This window comes from Chaetura pelagica, unplaced genomic scaffold, assembly GCF_000747805.2.
Source record: "Chaetura pelagica isolate M959 unplaced genomic scaffold, ChaPel_1.0 scaffold20, whole genome shotgun sequence".
Taxonomy (NCBI): Eukaryota; Metazoa; Chordata; class Aves; order Apodiformes; family Apodidae; genus Chaetura; species Chaetura pelagica.
In genome coordinates this window covers 4,084,678-4,104,544 of record NW_009951958.1, presented here as the reverse complement: position 1 = coordinate 4,104,544, position 19,867 = coordinate 4,084,678, and the positions used below count along the sequence as shown (strand labels likewise).

General features: G+C 49.2%; 2 protein-coding genes across 3 annotated transcripts; one reads left to right on the top strand and one right to left on the bottom strand.

Moving 5' to 3' along the window:
- The first annotated feature begins 2,052 nt into the window (after window positions 1–2,052).
- On the top strand, window positions 2,053–12,566 carry PCYT1A (phosphate cytidylyltransferase 1, choline, alpha). Of its 2 annotated transcripts, none has more exons than XM_009999813.1 (9): window positions 2,053–2,076; window positions 2,703–2,843; window positions 5,002–5,101; window positions 6,512–6,628; window positions 8,550–8,701; window positions 9,499–9,577; window positions 10,321–10,463; window positions 11,506–11,694; window positions 12,290–12,566. In XM_009999813.1, exons 2-9 carry the CDS (start codon window positions 2,727–2,729, stop codon window positions 12,494–12,496), a joined length of 1,104 nt encoding a protein of 367 aa, XP_009998115.1. In that variant the 5' UTR covers window positions 2,053–2,076; window positions 2,703–2,726; the 3' UTR covers window positions 12,497–12,566. The 2 variants fall into 2 exon arrangements, with proteins under 2 accessions (XP_009998115.1, XP_009998107.1); XM_009999805.1 differs by lacking the exon at window positions 2,053–2,076 and adding an exon at window positions 2,398–2,427.
- A 4,864-nt stretch (window positions 12,567–17,430) lies between these two features.
- SLC51A (solute carrier family 51, alpha subunit) lies at window positions 17,431–19,722 on the bottom strand. Its single transcript, XM_010000408.1, has 9 exons — window positions 19,688–19,722; window positions 19,387–19,481; window positions 18,885–19,039; window positions 18,704–18,777; window positions 18,470–18,628; window positions 18,225–18,336; window positions 17,974–18,120; window positions 17,687–17,792; window positions 17,431–17,567 (listed from the first exon to the last, which is right to left on the bottom strand). The coding sequence occupies exons 1-9, from the start codon at window positions 19,720–19,722 to the stop codon at window positions 17,431–17,433; spliced, it is 1,020 nt and encodes a 339-aa protein (XP_009998710.1).
- Between the last annotated feature and the right edge of the window lie 145 nt (window positions 19,723–19,867).

Genomic DNA, 19,867 nt, shown 5'->3' with positions numbered 1-19,867 from the left:
TAATGCAAGGCAAATCCATTCACTTTGCCATCATTTGACTACGTATACCCTGTGAAGTGGAAAGGTGAGTTAGGGTGGAGGAATGTGGGTGGCTGGGTGTTGGAAGTGGTTGGAAGAAGCTGTTGGATTTCTCCTGGGGTCAGACAGTGCTGCTGTACATCCGCATAAAGCACAGTGTTGCTCTGTGCTCTAACTTGAGGTTTTCTGGCTGGCCGTGAGCTCTGCACCCAGCAGCAAGGTGCTGGCACTCAGCAGAGAGTGTATTTGTGTGTGCAGAAGTCTGGTTGCTCTGGTGGGCCAAGAACATGGGAAGATGTTCACCTGTTTGTGTGTGGAGGCTGCTGTGTCTGTCCTGCAGCACCCAAGCCTCTGCCAGTGCTTTTTGATGTTTTGCTGGGTGGTGGTTCAGAATGGCTGCATTCAGCACATTAACAGACCTTTTAATTCTCTGAAGGGAAGGAAAGTGAGTGGTCAGAGACCAACAGGTGACTTTGAAGCACAGGGAAATTATTTTCACCAAATAACAGGAAAATCTGCTGCTATTTCCACCCACTGTTTCCATGAACAATGGGGTTACTTGAACCAGAGACAGAGTTCTGCTGCTTTTTATGAACTGAGCAGTTTCTGATAGAACCACGGTGGTGAAGTAAATAACTGACATAGCATGTGCTTGCAAGATGGCACCTTGCAAACCCAAAAAATTACTTGTGTCATACCCTGTGTTTTCACAGAGCCACTCTGAAAGCTGCTGCATTTATCGCATAGATCTTGCCTGGAAAGTTAAACGTTTGCTTAAGCATTTGAAGACTTCAAGCTCAGGGTTACAGACTATTTTTGCCTGAGATGGCTTTTGCACACTCCCATATGTTTGTCTGTTGTTAGGAAATAGTAAATTAATTACTGGAATGGGGGAAACTTGGCAAAGTTGACTTGCAAGCATTACAGAGTGAGTGCTGTGTGGCTCATGCAGTTCTGAAATGTCCTTTTGGCTGCTCTTCACTGTCACTCTTATCTTCTCAGTATTTGTTTTGCTTCCCATTCACCTAAGAGATTCTTTTCCTGTTCTTAGTGCATTGTGTTCAGTCTAACAGAGCAGTCTGAGATGCTTACATGAAGGTAGCCCAAAACCAGTTAATCTGTGTTTTGCCCTAACACAGTTGATAAGATATCATCTCACTGATGGTAGGTGGGGAGAGCAGTATCTTTGTCATGTTATTGAACTGCATTTGTCACGTTATGAAGTCATTAGTGCTTGAGTTAGTCTGATCACTCAATCTGCTTTGTAACAGCTCTTTCACAAAGCCCACACGTCTTGGTTGCTGAACAGCAGAGCTCTGCCCAGTGGCCCTTCCTGAGGACAGTCCCAACTCTTGTCAAGCAGGAACCCTCTGCCAAGAAGAGGGTTGGTGTTCAGAGGGACATATGCCCTTTCTCATACCTCCCACTTGCCCCACCTAATGTCTTCCAGCACACCCACTGCATTTGGGTGGGGAGACATTTTTTAATTCCACATGGCTCTTATTATGAGGGCGTTAAGGCATGCACATGAGCATCATTCCTGAGCAGAGGGGTCATGCTGCTCTCAGGAGTGGCAGGACAGAAGTGCCTGTTGGTGCACTGGATTGTTGCACTCTTCAAGTGAGGAAGAGAGATAATGCTGCTCTTTAGTTATAAACTTTGCAAATCTAGCAGCTGTTTCTAACTTCTGCATCAGCTGAAAAGGGAAAGTTTGCTGCCGTGCCTTTCTATAAATCCCTGTCTTTGCTTCAGCTCTGTGAAGTGCTGGGTTTCCTAATTCTCTGGGGCCATTTCAGGAAGGTACAATGACTCCAGCTCAAAAGCACAGATAGCTTACTTCCAGATAGCTGTGGTAATTTCTGTCCCAAACTGGTTGTCCATCTGTCAGTTCATCACAGAAGTGGTTCAACTGAACCACCACTAATAACAACTGGATATGTAAAGCGCCAGAAGTAAGTGCGCCCTAATGTGGTGTCAGCAGCTGCTTCGCCATCAGCTGAGTCACCACTGCAGTGGGGACAGGGGACAAGAGGGCAGTACACTGGCAGCCATCCCAAGGTGAACTGTTCCCACTGAAGAGCTGCAACTTGGTCTTAAGCAAAAAAGCAAACAACAAGCCATTTAAGATATGACCACGAGTTGCACCCCTTCCCTCACCTATATCCTTCTGCTTAAACCAGTTCTTTCCTCTCTTCAGGATTGTACAGGGATGCAGCAAACCCACCAGCTGACTTGGGCTGGGAGGGGAGGCACAGAAGGGTAGAAGAGTACTTGCATTCAACAGAGTGAGAGCTCGGGGAGGGCTGAATGTGTTCTGGGCATGCCTTAATCCTTAGTTTGCTTTTCAGATGCTAAAATAGCATCATTAGCTTTGTAGTAATGATTTATAGCTTGCACTGCAACCCTTGTGCGAGTTTCCCTCCAGCCAGCTGACTGCTGCACACTTTGCACTGCAGAACAGCTCCGAGTTGCATTAAATGATTCAGTATTCCCACCAGGCACTGTTTGTCAAGCCTTGGCAGCTGATGCCAAATACAACTGGCTAAGCCCCTTGTGAGGTTGCTGTGTCTTTGCACTGACCTTCTGTACACTGTGTCTGCTGTGGACTGATTCTGCTTTGGAAAAGCTGAGAAATAGATTGATTTCTTTCTTTCCTTTTCTCCCTCTTCTTCATTTTGTTCCAGTTCTTACTGGACGTGTTTGGCAAGATGGAGCCACCGACCTCCTCCAGGCTGAATTCCCGAAAGAGAAGAAAAGATGGATCTGGCCCTAACGGGGCAGCAGAGCTGGATGGAATCCCTCCAAAAATGTCCCGACGCTCACTTGTAAGTAAGCAGAGATAGGAGCTGTAGGTGCCTGTGAGATTAGGACATTGAACTCTTAACAGTAGAAAGATAATGTGATGACTTTTCTAGGGACGCAGGAAACAAGTGGAGGGACAAAGAAGCAAATGACAGTAGCTATTCTTCTTGCAAAGCCAGTTTAAAAATCTTCCTTTGTTCATACTAATAACATGCTTACAACATGAGCTTAAATTAGGTCTGAGGCAAGCATCACTAAGCTGCTTTTGTTGTGTGTCCAGCTTGCTTCTTGTCACTTAAGCTGAAGCCAAACAGGTTTGCATATAGGTATCTGTGGAGATTGGCTTGTTTCTCATAGGTGGGTTTCCTTAGGTGACCCAGCAGGAGGGAGAAATACTCCAAACAAGCATGTAACAACTCTTGCACCTCACAGAAAGCAGTCCTGTTCAAGTCAGGGGAACTGCAGGAGAGTCTGAAGTCTGTAAGCACTCTGCAGAAGCAATCTCTTGTATCTGCTCTCTGAAACACTGGGAAGATGACTTTTGTTTGATTCTCTTGGTCTGACAGGAGACTGCATTTATGTTACTGGTATTTGTGGAGTGTTCAGAAAAAAAAAAGAAAAACACAAGCAGAAGGGTTTCTCCTTCTAGATCAACCTTGGCATGGCTTTAACAAGTTAAAGAGGGTCTCTTCTAAAGAAAGTCTTTGCCAGTTAACGCTAGAGTGAAGGGCTGATTTTAAGTGTCCTTGCTGCAATATTGTGGTGATGCCTTTTTACAGCTCTTTTCTGCCCTCTTCCTGGAGCTGTCCTGCGTGTCATGTGTGCTCTAGCTTGTCTTCCCTTATCTCTGTCAAAAGCCAGCTTCCATCCCTGCCATGTCATACTGGAGTCATAGTCCTTGGCAAAATACAGTGACGTGTTGAAGCTCTCCTCTTTGATAACAATGTTTTGCACTTCAGCAAGACCTCAGTCCTGTCTCAGAACATTTGACAGATGGTAACAAAATAAGAGCAGCACCATCAATGAGAACTGGGGAGGCAAGCACTGGGAATGGAGGCTTGAGCTGTTGCATGACTTATCCCACAGAGCCTTTATATCCTTGACTGTTACCAAAACCCACCTTGCCCCCTTAAAGACTCCACATTTCAGTACTGAAAGAGAAGTGTGCAGATTATTCCATGGGATATGGAAGCCTCATTAAGCTGAAGGAGATTTTCAGCAGTATCAGTTTGGGTGAATGTGGTGGTCAGAAGTTGCTTTCCTGTCCACTTCACTCTAATGAGAAATGACATAATAGTGGTCTATCTGGTTGTAGTGGTGCTGGACACCATGTCAGGATGCTGGAGTGGGACAGGAAGCCAGAGAGGAAACTCCTGATTAGCTTTTTGCAGCTTGTCATGATCTTCAGGCTTGTTTCCTTGTCTTCTGGCTCAAGAAGGAGACATCTGTTGGCTGCTCCAACACCTTCCAGCTAGAAAGAAGTGTAGCTGTTTATTCCAAGAAGGGCAGATGTTTTGTTTTCATTCAGAGAATAGAAATGATACCTATACTTCAGCTGCTGATTGAACTTGTTGCTGTGGTCAAGCTAGCAGATTAGAGAGGTTTACCTGCAGCAGTTGGAGATACTCTGCCACAGATTGAGGTCAGTCCCTCATTCCATATTGCTCAGAAATGGGTGATAATACAGACATTCCCTGGCAATTTGTGCTGCTCTTTACTGCTCTTCAGCTCGTTCATATGCTCAAATGGAGGAGCTGTTACAATTTGTACATCACAGCCCAGGCACTCACTCAGGTGCAGCCAAGTGATGGTCTTGCCCAGATGGGCAGAGCTAGGGCTGCAGCAGTGAGGTTTGATGAAGGTGACTTGTGCTGCTGGAAGCTGCTTCTTGTCACAAGTCTTCTTTTACCAGCTGCAGATCTGAGCCTCCAGTTTTCTGGGATCCAACATTATTACCATCTTCTTAACCCTACTTCTCTTTCTTTTCCTTTGTAAACTCAAGCTAATCACCCTGCAGGGCTGTTTTGAGGTTCAACGCTAATTAGTCTTTTAGTAGATGGGTCTGAATCATGCAGAGACACAGTGAGTCACTTGGTGATTGGGACACTGCAGTGGCAGTGCTGCTGCTATGCACTGCACCTCCCTTTCCATTCTCACATCTGAGCTTCTCTGGCTCTTTAGGGACTGAGGGAACCAGCTCCATTTTCAGATGAAGTGGAGATCGACTACAGCAAGCCATACATCAGAGTGACATACGAAGAAGCCATGAGAGGGACCCCTTGTAAGTAAAAATCCAGCCTGGAAGGGGAATGTGTTAATGTTGGGGTTTGGAGGGGCAGGTAGGACTGTGATATCTCTGAGACTGGAACAACCTTGTGTGTCAGACCAGATTTGCAGCCAATGACTTAGTTAATGCTTTGGTGATTAGATACCTGTTCCCATGTGAAGTTGGGCCTGCCAGTACAACTGAAATTGGAACTTGTGTGTGTGAGGAGCTATTTAAAGCAAATAAATATTTGTGTTTTAGCTCTTCCTGTGCCACTGACAGTTACAGAGTACTGTCAGAGCTGAACATTTCTCTGTACTAATTTGACTGAGGCAGCTTGAAGTTAAATACTTTAGAATTCATATTTTCTGAAACTTGAAATGAGGAAGTAAACCAACATACATCTTTGTCCAGAATGACCTGTTCTAGCCTGGTTTTGAATTAAAGTCACTGTTACTAAACACAGTAAACCAGCCCCACAACAAAAACCTGACATTTTATTTTCTAAGCCAGACTAGGAGAAACACTGTTCTCTTTGCAAGGCCAAAGAGGAGGCAGAGGCAGGACTGACTGCTGACTGAAGGGTGGCTGCCCTCTCTGGCCAGAATGTACAAATTATCTTGGCCTCTCTGTTATGGAAACCAAGACAATCAAAATGCTACACTTCTCCCTGCCTGACTGCTGCTGAGAGACCAGCCAGCTCAGATTGAGACCTGGCAGTGGTTTCCTGCAGGCAGTTCTGGAAATCCAATGTTTTTCAGAGTCCACGTTAATTTCCCAGCTGAAAGTCCTCAGAGCCTGCCCAAACATCTCTGATTTCAAGAGTGATGGCTCTTCTGCCTGCTAAGACTAAAATAAACTGCATGCTTCCTTGTTGCTGTTTATGCCTGTGCTCAGGAACTGTAGCTGCTTCAGGTGCGGAGGAAAAGGGCAGGATGTCCCAGCACATTTCCAGAAAATGACTGCACTTTATAATAAAAGGCCTCCCAGGACCAGCCCTCTTCTGGCATACAGCAAGCTTTTGCAGTCTCTGATCTCCAGATCCTTGGCCACTGTTGCTGGTGGGAAATCAGAACAGTCTGGTTCCTCAGCCGGAGTGGTAGCTGTGGCAGTGGCTGCAGAGGAGGATGCTGAAAAGATCAAACGCTTAGGAGGCATTTTGGCCAGTTCCCCTCTGGTAGCTCACTGCTGTGCAAAAAGTTAATGCTGCATTTGGATTTCTGTAGGAGGGAGGTGTTCAGGGTTTACTTTCCCTTTGGGTCTCCTTTCACCTTGTTTTGATGGTTATGTGGTAGATGTGGTGCTGGCATTCTGCCAGTTTTCTGCAACACCCCCATGAGTTTCAGAAGATCCCAAACGTGGGCACGAGCAGCTGCTTCTCCAGAAAGGCATCTTCATAAGTGTGTCTATGTCTCTTTGGTGCAGTGGATCGTCCAGTCAGAGTTTATGCAGATGGAATATTTGACTTGTTTCATTCTGGACATGCCCGGGCCTTGATGCAAGCGAAGAACCTCTTCCCAAACACATACCTCATTGTTGGAGGTAAGGAGTCACCTTGTTGACTTTGGCTGTCATAGGGGTACAGTTTATCTCCATGTGTGGCTGTGCACACAGATGGCATGGGCAGAGTTTTTGTCTTTATGGCTTTAGTGGCTCTCACTGCATTGTTGGGAGCCTTATTGCAATGTACTGAAAGTTAATATGTCTGTGGAAAGATACTCTGTACCAAATGGGTGCTTGAGGAAATTGTTTCTGATCACGTTCTGATCTGACCCCTCTGTTCTGTGACAGGCGCAGGTGAGTTTCACATCTGAGTACCAAAATATATTTGGGGCACTTGAACATCTGGCTTTTGAATGAGACAGTTAATGAATAAGGAACAGTCCCTCCGTGGCTCATTGAGCTGTGCGCACCTGTGTCACCTTCCAAGTCCTCCTCCCTCCTCAGCTCCAGCTTTCTGCTGGGGATTGCTTGTGGTGAATCTCAAAAAGGTCTCACTAGAAGCATGTTGTTCCTTGGCCATTGTGCCTGGTCCCAGTTCTGGAAACAGAAGTTCCTCATTTTATCTTTAAATTGTGCCAGGAGTATCCTGCTGACTGCCTGAGGAGATCTAGCAGAGGTGCTTCAGCCAGACCTCCTTCCAGAATGTAATGACAAAGAAGAAACCATTTCTTCTGACTGCTGTCATGTGCTGGCCCTTCTCCAAGCAGTGCCTCTGTGCCTGTACCTTCACCTGCCTTAAAGGCATGTCAGGCTGTGCATGGTGTCCATCAGGAGGTGACCTCTGGTCAGGCTACATAATGATGTTATCAGACCTGAGAATACCTTTAACTAGTTCTCTCAACTACCATTCACTTCCTGGACAAAAATGAAACTAACCCTGCAATAGAGCAATTGTAACGTCTTTCTGTGGTTTGCGTCCATATCACGGTTTCATTACCTGCTGAGGGCATTTTTATAGTGGTACTTCTGCATTTTTTGTGTGTGCTACAGTAGTTTCTTGAGGGGAGGGTAAGAAGGAGAGCTGAAATTGTCACTTGAATGTGCAAGACACTCTAAGCTTAGAAACTTGGAAGCAGAACATTCCCCATGTATGTAATTGTACATCAGACAGGAAAGCAACTTCAGGTTAAACTATTAACATGTTTATGTAGCAAGGTGTAATCGTGCTCACTGCCTCTGGAACATTGTTGAGGGCATGGAGGGCAATGAACTGCTCCCCTCCCACCAGGAACTGAGAGAGATGAGAGGCCACAGCCCAAGTGAACATCAGCTCCAAGCTGGGAGCAATCTCACCCACTCTTTATCATCTGTTTTTCTAGAACGTAAATACATCCAATACCAGTGAGACTGGTAATGCCCTGTTTACTTTTGAGTCTGATAATGAAATAAAACTCCCTCTTTCTCAGTGTCTTACATAGCAGATCATGAAAAGTTGTCCATTTGCTTTCTCACAGCATTAAGCTGACTTAATTTGCTGTGATTTCACTTTTTGTTTTAATCCAACTTTCCAAGACCTAGACTGTGGTATGGCATTTTATGAAATTGGACACTTAGGCAGTGTTTTTTGTTTTTTCTCATAGGCTTCAGTTTCCAAGCCTGAGACATCCATGGGCTTAAAAGCAGATTTCTGATAAATAGTCATGCAGGTGCCATTTCATACAGGAGGGTTCTCTTCTGTGTTTGCTGGTTTTCTTGATAAGCATTGTAGGCTCCAGAGACCTTGAAGGCTTGGGGTGTACGTCTCCAGCTTGGGAAGAAATCCCCCAAACAGCCTGCCTGGTATTGTTCAGGAAGTTGTTCCTGGTGCTTTGTGGTGGGAAGAGCTGAGTTTGAAAGTGCCAGTGCGAGCCTCCCTCAGCAGCTGGAACTGCCTGGCTTAGCAGGAGTGTGTGCAAGGTCCCGTGGCTGTAAAGCATTGGGGTGAGTACCTCAAGTTCACTCTTTGTGCCTCTTTCTTCAGTCTGCAGCGATGAGCTAACCCACAACTTCAAGGGCTTCACGGTGATGAACGAGAACGAGCGGTACGACGCTGTGCAGCACTGTCGCTACGTGGACGAGGTGGTGAGGAACGCGCCGTGGACGCTCACCCCCGAGTTCCTGGCAGAGCACAGGGTAATTTGTGACACCTGATCCGTCCTGATTTGTGGTTAGCCTCTGTCTGTGCTTGCTATTTACAGCAGGAATTCATCCATGGGGATGACCTCTGCCTGAGCAACCAGTTTCTGTTTGAACTCCTTAAATGTAGAATGAGCTGGGTATTGGGAATCAAGTAGGTTTCTTGGGAGACTAGAAGCATTTGCTGAGCTGGCAAGTAATGTTAAAATAAGGGAAAGATTGTGACATGGTGAAAAAGCCTGAGAGGGTTCTCACTGTTCCAGGAGTAGTTGATGCTGGTTACAAATGAATGTGAAATGCAGTAGGGAGAGGACAGCATGGGTGGGAAGGGATTTTTGGAGGTCATCTGGTTCAACTCCTTGCTTACAGCAGGAGTAGCTTAGATCAGCTTCTTGCAGCAGGAGACCAGGCAAGCTGTCTCAAGAGTCTTTTATCAGTTGGTAAGATAAAGTGAAAGGAGTCTCTAACATCTGTTAAACAGCTTTGGGAGGTGAAGGAGTCTCCAGGGGCATTTGCTTAGTTTACCCTTGTTTCCATTAACAAGCCATTTCTCTGTGGAGCTTAAAACAGCTGTGTCCTTAGTCACAGCCTTTCCCCTCTGGTGTGTGCTTACAACTGATAAGCAATTGCCAGTGAGAACTTGGGACTGCTCTGTGTTGCTTTTTAAGAGCAAAGTGTCTTGCTATTCTCTATGACACCCCTGAGTGGAGGTGTTGAGCAAGAAGTTACCATCCTCTAAGAGACCTGCATGTCCAAGGTAAAACGGTGACTTGCTTTGCTTTCTTAATTTTCAGATCGATTTTGTTGCACACGATGACATCCCCTATTCTTCTGCTGGCAGTGATGATGTTTATAAGCATATTAAAGAAGCAGGTGGGTCTGGGTCAAATACTCCAGGGCTTCTTGTCAAAGATCTGCTGTAGTGTCTTCTGTGCCTCCTGTGTGGCAAGATGATGACTGGGGAAGTGGCAGTGGCCCCGTGGGAGCAAGGTCTGCCCAGGAGCCTCTGAGGTCAGGGAGAAGCCCAGCTTTGGGCCCTACTTCATAAGGCTGGGACTCTTCCATGTTCCAAGTCCCAGGCCACGCATAGCCCAGCATTAATTCCCTCTTCCAGTCTAGTTACTCTGATGGAATTAACAGCTACAGTTTGACTTACAGAATCTCACAAATGGAGAGTCTCATGAACTTAGCAAAGCTGCTCCTTGAGCTGTTTACTGTAAAGCTCAGTGGGGGTGCATCTTATTTAAATCTATCCAAACCCAGCCACCAGAGCTTGTTATATTTCCACCCATTAAAGTGTAGGAACCCTTGTCCTGTCCTTGTCACCACACTATTATATGTGCGGTGGATTGTAGCCAATAGTCTTTAAACCAGCTAAGGTGAAGAGCTTTTCCTTAGAAGATGCAGTTTTGACCTGCTTTGTCTTACTTAGGCCTTCCTCATAGTCCCAGAAAGGAGGATTCTGGTGTTGGACGTTCAAGGACAAAGATGTGTTGATGTGAGGATATTTAGGAGATGAGCTCTTAACAGGAGAGACTGTTACCTAATAGAGGTGGCAGCAGCTTTTTGCCATGTGTCTTGCTACAGCTGTCCTGGGTCCTGTTCCCCAACTTTAGGCATGTTTGCACCAACTCAAAGGACTGAGGGGATCTCAACATCCGATATCATCACCCGGATTGTGCGGGACTATGATGTTTATGCCAGACGGAACCTGCAGAGGGGTTACACAGCTAAGGAGCTCAATGTCAGCTTCATCAACGTGAGTTGAAGTGTGTCTCATCACAAGCTGCCCTAATCAGAATCTTACAGAGTGTGGAGATGTGGAGTCAAGTCTAGTGATAGCACAGTTCTGCTGTATGCCAGTAAATGGCCAGTCTGCAGAGCTAAGCTGTTGCACCAAGCCGGTGTCCTTGGAGTAGAAACTGAACTTCTTCCACCCCTGAAACTGCATTTGGGACCCACCCAGAGGAAATGGGGTTTAGCTAATACTGCTCCGTTGTCAGAAATGTCTTGGTGACATTTTACCTGTTGAAAGAGCTGGAGACAGGGTGTGTGACAAAATGTGTGTTTTCTTGAATTGAATGAAGTGTGGATTGTTCTTGGCAGCAGCTCCTGTGTCTCATCTCTTTCCTGTTCCCTCAGCCACCTTCTTAAGGTAGTCATTTGTTAGGATAAAATCTGATCCTGTTGTCACTGTACTATTCCCTTCCTGGAGCTGCAGGAGCAGCAGTGCTTGGGCAGGAGAGAAGGACATGCCCTGATCCTGTGCTGAGCAGCCTAAAAGCAGAGTACATGCCAGAAGGCACTTCTGATGTTAGAAGTGAAGTAATAAACATTTTTTATTATCACTCAGATAGGATGCCAATATTTTTAAATACAGTCAAATACAAAAATGAAACAGGAGAGGTAATGGCTGCTTGACCTCTCTTTGGAATGTAACTCTGCCTCTGTTTAGAAACACCAAGCAAAAAGATTTGTGATATTCAAAGAGAGATGCAGCAGGTCACTCAAATCTAATCTGTATATTGTATAAATATTTCCCTGTTCCATGCACTCCTATTAGATAGTGCTTATCTCTGGGTTTAGTCTCTCTCTGTGTCCCATGCCAGTGCCTGCCACAAAGCATCTCTCAGTCCTGCTTTGTCTGCCGTTTAGTCTAGAGTGGAAGTGTCACTGAAGTGAAGGAGAAGTGTCACAAGACTAATGGAGATGCTGACTCCTAAGCAGCAGTTCACACAGAGCAGAGGTGGTCACCACTCAGATCTGGTGAGCTGTATTCTGATCCACCTCTTATTGTACAGGAGAAGAAATATCACCTCCAGGAGCGTGTGGATAAGGTGAAAAAGAGGGTGAAGGACGTGGAGGAGAAGTCAAAGGAATTTGTCCAGAAAGTGGAGGAGAAGAGCATTGATCTCATACAGAAGTGGGAAGAGAAGTCCCGAGAGTTCATTGGCAATTTCCTGGAGATGTTTGGCCCAGAAGGCGCATTGGTAAGGAGCTGGTCTGGGAAAAGGGGAAGGGGGACTTCAGAGAGATTGGCAGTCATTGTAGGTCTTCTGGAGCCTGTGGTCTGCAGAGCAAAGGTTTACAGTTTGTTGTAGTGCTTGATGTGCTTCCAGTCTCCAGAGAAGTTATCTCAGGCATGGGCAGGTTGTTTACAGGGTGCCCTCACCCTTGCCAGCTGGATAACACCAGTTACGGTTGCAGCATGAAAAGTCCCCATGTCCCACAGGCCAGCCTGTCAACTCCAGTTTGTGTCACAGAGGCCACTGAGCAGCCAAGAGGGACTGACAGTCACTTTGTCACTGGCTTGGGATGAGTCTGAGGCTACTTGTTCTTACCAGGCTCTCCTGTGCTGCTGGGAAAAAACCTGAGGCAGTTTGTGTTAGAGGTGCTTGAAAATGGGTGGTGAATACACTGGGTGTGGCCTGCAGAGCCTCCACCGGTAGTTGGGCTTTTTCTGTTCTTACATTGCACGAAACCCTGGAGGGACACAACAACCCAAAATGCAGCACAGGCAGTGAGTAGTGTCCATTTCCATTGCTGTTTGAGCCTTGCTAACTGTCTTCCTGCTTCCACCCGTAGAAGCACATGCTGAAGGAGGGCAAGGGCCGGATGCTGCAGGCCATCAGCCCCAAGCAGAGTCCCAGCAGCAGCCCCACACACGACCGCTCCCCGTCTCCCTCCTTCCGCTGGCCCTTTTCAACCAAGACTCCTCCTTCCTCACCTGCCAACCGCTCCAGGAACGAGTCTGCAGTCACCTATGACATCAGTGAGGATGAAGAGGATTAAGCTGCTGGCTGGGATTTGCTGCGACCTGCTAATCACTGAATCCTAAGTCCAGACCCACTGGGGAACTCTAAATGAGCAAGAGAGCCATAGGAACAGGGCTGACGGTGAGCACAGGGCCTTAGAGGTACCCGTTGCTCTTAGCAAGGGCTGCTGCCTGGAAGCACATTCAAACCTCCTCTACCTTCTCCTCCCCAAATTCCCTTTTTATTGTTTACGTTCTAGTGGTTTCCAGGGAGAAGATGGTTTTTATATTTTAAGAAAATACTCTTTTAAAGCGCAAAGGATAGCACTCAAGTGTGGCTTTTGTTTTGTTTTTTTTCCCTTGTTAAACCTCCAGGCAGGAGGGAGAGTGGGTAGACCCCATCTGTCTCTTCTTTCCTTCAGCTCCTCTGTCTTATTCCCCCCACCCCCAGGCAGTACCTGTGCCTCTGCCAAAGGAAAGACCCCTTGGCTTCTCAAGAGCACGCAGGAGATGGTGGTGTGGGGAGGCTTCTAGGAAAGAGAGACATCTCTGCTGCACTGGAGCCGATAGGAATCTATCCAGCAGACCCTGTAGTGCTCACGTGACTCTTAGCTGAGCTTCCCAGCGTGTCGCTGTGAGGATGTGCTGAGTAGGGGCTACCAGCTTAGCACACAGGAGTTACACCCTGGAAGAACTCACAGCACCATAGAGTTGCACACCCCGTAAGCTCCGAGAATTGTCAGCTCCATGTTGTATGGAAGCTGCAGGGGAAAGGCCTTTCCAGATAATAAGACTGCTACATGCTGAGCTAAAATTCAGCCCTTAGTTGCTGTTGGAGAGAAGAGAATGAGTCTTTGCTTCAGGGCTCTTGCTGTCTCTGCATTTCCTTGGGTGTGTGAGAGCCCAGGTAGGAAATGAATGTGTGTCCTTCTTCAAGAAGTTCCTTGTCCCAGTTTCTGGTGTGTAGTAAGCTTTGTTGTCTGTCCAAATGGCCCCTCAACACTGTGCTCTGTGCGTGTTTGTCTGTGTCTTAGTCGCTGTGCTTTAAGGGCTGGAACAGCCCTTGGCACTGGTGCCGTGAAGCCGCTGCTATAAGGACAAACCATGAATTCGTGCAGCCAGTTTGGTGTCCCTGTTGGTGTGTGCAGCTGCACAGGTGAAGCACACGTTTTACCCCTGCGAGGGTCCCGCCCTGTGGGGCAGTTACCTGGCTTCCATGGCCAGTGCACAACCCAGGGCCCACCCACTCTGCTCCTGGAGGCAGATCAGGAAGAGCACCAGAGAGTGCTACAGCTTTTTCAGATTTTAAACATGTTGTCTGCTGGTTTGAAACCATGGTCCAAGTTGTGCTGCTGTTGTGTCTGTAATAGCTGCTGAGCTTTATGCCCTGTCATGGCAGCCAGTGCTGGAGGGATTGGTCTTGCTGTCCTGTAGCTGTGAAGCTCCAGCTTGCTTTTCTGTTCAGGTTTGCCTGTGAGATCCGTTGTCTCTGGGTGGAGCTGCTGGGTTGAGTTGCCTGTATCCTCCTGAGATGCTGGGAGCAGAGGAGGACAGCTTGGAGCAATACTGCAGGAAGGCCTTCAGAACTGGATACAGGGCTTGAGGAGCAAGGAGGCAAATCATCAAGTGCTGCTTCAGACTGTGCACAGTGTGATTTTCCCAGGGGATCCAGGGACCTGTGGTAGGAGCAGGCTGCCACTTCTTCCTAGCTTTTATCTTGTTGATCATTTGTCATACTGCCCAAAGGGCTTGACAGAGACTCTGTGCTTCTGTTGAGGCCAGAGCCCATACAGAAAAGGGTATTTTGAGGATTCCTCATCTGTCACTTGGACCTCTCTTAGCAGGGATGTGCACAGCTCTGGGAGTGTGGCTGGCTGCTATGGATTTTAAGCTGCAAAGAGCAAATATTGGTGACTTGGTACAAGCCAGTTGTTAATCCCCTGGTGTATGAGTGCTAGAACACTTAATTTACATCACTCACATTCTCTCTTCCCTCATCCTCACCCTTCCCTCAGTATGGGTATTATGTTGCTTTCCTGAGCTGGATCACAAAGGCCAGGCTGCTTTAGAGCCTTACTACTGTTTTAAACACAAGTTATGCAACAGTGTTCTGTAAATTTGGGTAACAATGGTGTTTTGAATGCTGATTCGTTCTACAGAGACCTTAGAGAATTTCTTGGTGTCTGCAAAACCCAGGGTGCTTGGTAAGAAGCCAGCCATGGTTTTACATGTAGCTTGGAATAACAGAGCTGTTTCTTGTAACCAATAATCCCTGCTTCCTCCTTGCACTTAAATTAAATTGAAAACTCAAATCTCAGACTTTTTATCCCTTGTTTTATTTGTTTCCTACTGGGTTGCTGGACCAGCCTTATCTCTAGCACTGCCCTGTCCTTTCAGGAATAGGACAGAGCTTGATCTTTGTGCAAAACACATGAGCCAGGTTCTCCAAGAACATCTTGTTAACCACAGATATACCCTGTCCTGCTGCTCTAGGGCTGTCCTGCACACCCCTAACCCATCCCACACTCTTCAAATGAAGCATCTGAAAGAGACATGCTTGAATTAAACATGAAGAGTTCAAGTGGAAAAATAAAACTTCACTAGCATGCCTTGAAGAAAGTGTGGATTTTGATGCTGCTACATACAGAGGCAAGACTCCTGCAAAACAGGCCTACCTAGCTCCTCTGTAGGTCTGGGGTGTGAGGCTGCTGGCACCAGCAGCCAGACCTGGGGAGAGCATTTTCTGGTGGCAAAGAACAGCAGGGCAAAGCTTAAAGGTGCCAGAAATGTTGGGTGGAAGCAAGACATGAAGAACGTGGGCCAGCGTAGAGCTGCAGGAGAACACGTTTCATCTCTTGAGGAAATTATGGCACGCACGTGCACTGACATGATTTTGTGCATTTTATAGAGGGTTGGGACTTTATTGTGCAATCTTTTCCTGTAACCAGAGGCAGGTGGTGGAGCAGCAAATTCACTTGGCAGTAGCAGTGACTTTGGTGGGACAGACCCTGTGTCTTGGCCCTTGCCCTCAGGGTGGGCTTCTCACTGCCAGGGGCTCCCTGTTGTGAAGGTGTGGGTTTCCTGCTTGCTGTAGGTAAGGAGCTGGGTCTGGTTGTCTGAAGGGAGGATGAGTCCTGTGTTTTGCTGCTTGCTGGGGTGTTGCTTGGCAAAACCATGAGGTTGCTGGGCCTCAGCACTCCTGCTGGTGCCTTGAAAGTTGTGTTGGTAATGATTGTGTACTGATCTTAGCACTGATGGTCTGGCATCTGCTGCCCACCTCTGGCCCTGGCATCACCTCCAGTGTTTGCTGTGCTGGTGTGCACACCATGTGTCTTACTGGCTTGTTCTGGAGCTGAGGTTTTGGCTTTTATGTTTAGCCAAATAAATGCAGTCATTTTGCTCAGTGTGTTCCAGATGCCTTTGCCCATCCAAGCACAGCTGGCTCCCACAGTGGTATCCTGATCTGCAGTCTTAGCAGCAGCTTGAGTGAGAAGATGCTTCAGTGGGGGGAAGAAGATAACACAGAGGTTTCTGCAAATTATCATCACTCCTGATGTCCGTGTTGTAGGTGTTGGGCAGGTGATGGCTCTTCTGCCTGCTAAGACTAAAATAAACTGCATGCTTCCTTGTTGCTGTTTATGCCTGTGCTCAGGAACTGTAGCTGCTTCAGGTGCGGAGGAAAAGGGCAGGATGTCCCAGCACATTTCCAGAAAATGACTGCACTTTATAATAAAAGGCCTCCCAGGACCAGCCCTCTTCTGGCATACAGCAAGCTTTTGCAGTCTCTGATCTCCAGGTCCTTGGCCACTGTTGCTGGTGGGAAATCAGAACAGTCTGGTTCCTCAGCCAGAGTGGTAGCTGTGGCAGTGGCTGCAGAGGAGGATGCTGAAAAGATCAAATGCTTAGGAGACATTTTGGCCAGTTCCCCTCTGGTAGCTCACTGCTGTGCAAAAAGTTAATGCTGCATTTGGATTTCTGTAGGAGGGAGGTGTTCAGGGTTTACTTTCCCTTTGGGTCTCCTTTCACCTTGTTTTGATGGTTATGTGGTAGATGTGGTGCTGGCATTCTGCCAGTTTTCTGCAACACCCCCATGAGTTTCAGAAGATCCCAAACGTGGGCACGAGCAGCTGCTTCTCCAGAAAGGCATCTTCATAAGTGTGTCTATGTCTCTTTGGTGCAGTGGATCGTCCAGTCAGAGTTTATGCAGATGGAATATTTGACTTGTTTCATTCTGGACATGCCCGGGCCTTGATGCAAGCGAAGAACCTCTTCCCAAACACATACCTCATTGTTGGAGTGTTGAGTGCCTGATGTCCGTGTTGTAGGTGTTGGGCAGATACTGCTACTGGAGCAGATCCTGGACAAGGCTGGTTAAGGCAGCATTAACTAATTGCCAGTAATGAAGGTGCTTCAAGGCTCCTCCCGTTCCCTGACCCCAGGCTGATGGGGTGTGGATGCTCCCTCTGTTCTCTCAGGATGTGCCCCAGGGACAAGCCAGACCCACACAGAGGTCTCCAAATAAAACACCACTGCTCTGGTGTTGTCTTGACCATTGGACTCCAGCCAGCAGCACCCAGAGGTTAGTGTCATGGCTGGTGTTGGGCACCCCATGACAGCATCACGCCAGGGCTGTGCTGGACTGTGTCCTCCTGCTGTGTGGAGTCATCTCCCACCCCATCTGCCAGCCCAGGCAGGAGATTATCAGAGGCCAGTCACCAAGACAAGACTTGAGTACAAATATCTTTATTCAGTGCCAGACAAGAGCCCCCTGGGCTAGAGGTGGCTTTGTGGCCACCCTTTGGCTTGTGGCCTTCAGGTTTCAGACCCTTTCACCCCACCTCAAGGTGACCTTTTCCCCTCTGCCTCCTCTGCTGCCGGCAGCTCCCCAGGGCCAGAGGAGGAGAAAGCTGTAGAGGGCAGACCAGCCCCTTGCCTTGCTCTGCGCCTCAGCACTCCCTTTGCTTCCTCCTGCTCACGCCTTGACATTGGTGCCCTCGGGTGGGAAGCTGACAGGCTGGTAGCCCGGCTTGTCATCCTGCTTGCGGTAGTACATCCGTGTCACCACAGCCAAGATAAAGGTTTGTGGGATCAGCAGCTGCATGTTCATCTCTGGAAGAGGAGTAATTTGAAGCCACCTTCATCCACCATGACCATTTCCCACACCCTGCTGTGCAGTAGAGGGGCTTTCCTGGGAGCAGGCAACGCTGCTGCCCCATCTCCCAACTTACGCTGTGACCTGGCCTTGGAGGAGAAGGGCGGCGAGCAGGCGATGCTGCCGTTGTTGGCCAGGATGCTGAAGATGGCTGGCTGCAGTGCCGTCAGGACGAGGAGTATCTGCAACCAACAGCCAGGGTGGTGGGGCCACACTGCTGCCAGGCTCCTGTCCTTTGCCTTTCCTGCTCTCCCACAGCCAGAACTGGCTCCTGCCCCACCATCTCCCCCCACATCTCCTCATCGTGTTTGCACCAGAGGAGTCCCTTCACCTACAGGGGAGCCAGGCAGGACAAGAGCTCACCTGGAAACAGAGGAACTTGGCCTTGATATTCTGCTCAGTCAGGTGCAGCCGAGCTTGCCGGAAGAGGATGCCCAGAGCCCACAGCCCAAAGAGGGTGGAGGCGCCGACCACAGTGTTGATCCAGAGGGCCACGCTCTCTGCCGAAATCTGGGGAAGGACACAGAGAAAATGCACCTGGGCTGACTAAGCTGCTGGGCAAGGTGGACATCCTGTCCACGTCACCCTGCCCATCCCCATGCCGTGACACTCACATCAGCAGGGTTGTAGTTCCCATCGGCAGCCAGGACCAGCCCCAGGAAGACAGCAACTGCCCTGAAGAAGGCATACTGGAAAGTCCCCAGCATCATCAGTTGAAGCTTCCTCCTGGCACAGCAACAGAGACCAGTAGAGCCCTGAGGTCCCCAAGCCCCTGCCCAAAGTCTTCTCTTCCACTTCTGCAGAAGCAGGGGATGAAAGCCCTCCCCAGGGCCAGGGGGTTACCCCAGCTCTCCCTCACTTGCTCATGGTCATTCGGGGCAGGCAGGGGCAGCAGCAGCAGCAGGGCCCAGTGCTGACCACCATGGGCACATCCTTCAGGGTGCTGAGCACCGCCTCCTTCCCCCCAAAGCCCTCCACCATGACCAGCATCAGGAGGTAGAAGCAGACAGCAAAGTACCTGTGAAGGAGGAAGAGGGCAGGTCAGGCCTCATGGGCTCCCTACTGCCCGAGCCCTGGGGCAGGTGATACTCACGCCGTGGTAGCCATCTCCACCACCATCATGGAGCGTGGGATCCACAGCCCAAAGCAGCTGACCACAGACACAACCTGGAGGACACAGAAGCTTGGCACAGTGCTGCTCCCCCCTCCCATGAGCTGGCACCTCTTGGGTACCCTTGGGTCCCCGGGGTGATGCCCCCCACACCCCAGCTCACTGTGGGGGCTGAGCTGCTCCAGCGGAGGGTCTTCATCTTGATGGGGCAGCGGATCTTGTGGGTGAGGTAGAAAGCCTCTTCCATGAAGATTGCGACCGACAGCAGTGTCATGATGGTGGCGAGGCCCAGGATGGCAAGTTGGGCCATGTCCAGCTCTGCCAGGGAGGGGTGAGAAGCCAGATCTATCCCCTCCTGTCTCCCCTGGGACTGCAAGGGCAGGGAGCTGCTACTCAGCCCACCACTCCACAGGTTTGGGAAACCCCTTGGTATGTCTGGCTGTGCCAGATCTGGTGCTTCTGCCCTGCTGCTTCTGTGTCCCATGTCACCTGCCCTCGTGCTGGCCCTCCCTGGGCTGCCTCCATCCTTGCAGGGAGAGCTACGAGAGCCAGGCAGCCCTCCCCTGCTTCCCCCTTCCTCGGGGCTGCTCCCTACCTTCCTCATCCCTGTCCTGCTCCTGCCAGGGGCGAGAGGAGGGACCCCCCACCCAACCCCCTGGACCTACGCTGCAGCTGCTGCCGGGAGGTGGGCGGCAGGGAGAAGCAGGCTGCTGGCACGCTGAAGTTCCTGATCAGCATCTCCACCAACGGGCGTGGGAACCTGCAGAGAAGAAGGTGAGTGCTGCACGGGACCACCGTGGACACGAGGGCACCCAGCCCTGCAGGATCCCTGGGGTCTCCTGCCCCCCTCACCTTACCCCCTAAGTGCCTCCCTTCCTTTGCAGAGGCAATCATCTAAAATCCTGCTCCAAAAAAAAAGTTGGATTTGACAACCTGTGCATTGACACAGGGGTCCCTGGCACCTACCTGGGATCATCTGCCAGCTCCATGGTGGGCTCCATCCTGCTCTGCTCCTCCCCGGCTCCGTCCCCGCGGCCGTGGGGCTGCCGGGCTCTGCCTCCGCGGGGTCAGAGTCCCCAGGGCAGGACCGGGGAGGCCGCCGCGGCTTGTTCCTGTTTAACCAGCAACCTCCAGCGCTCCCAGCCC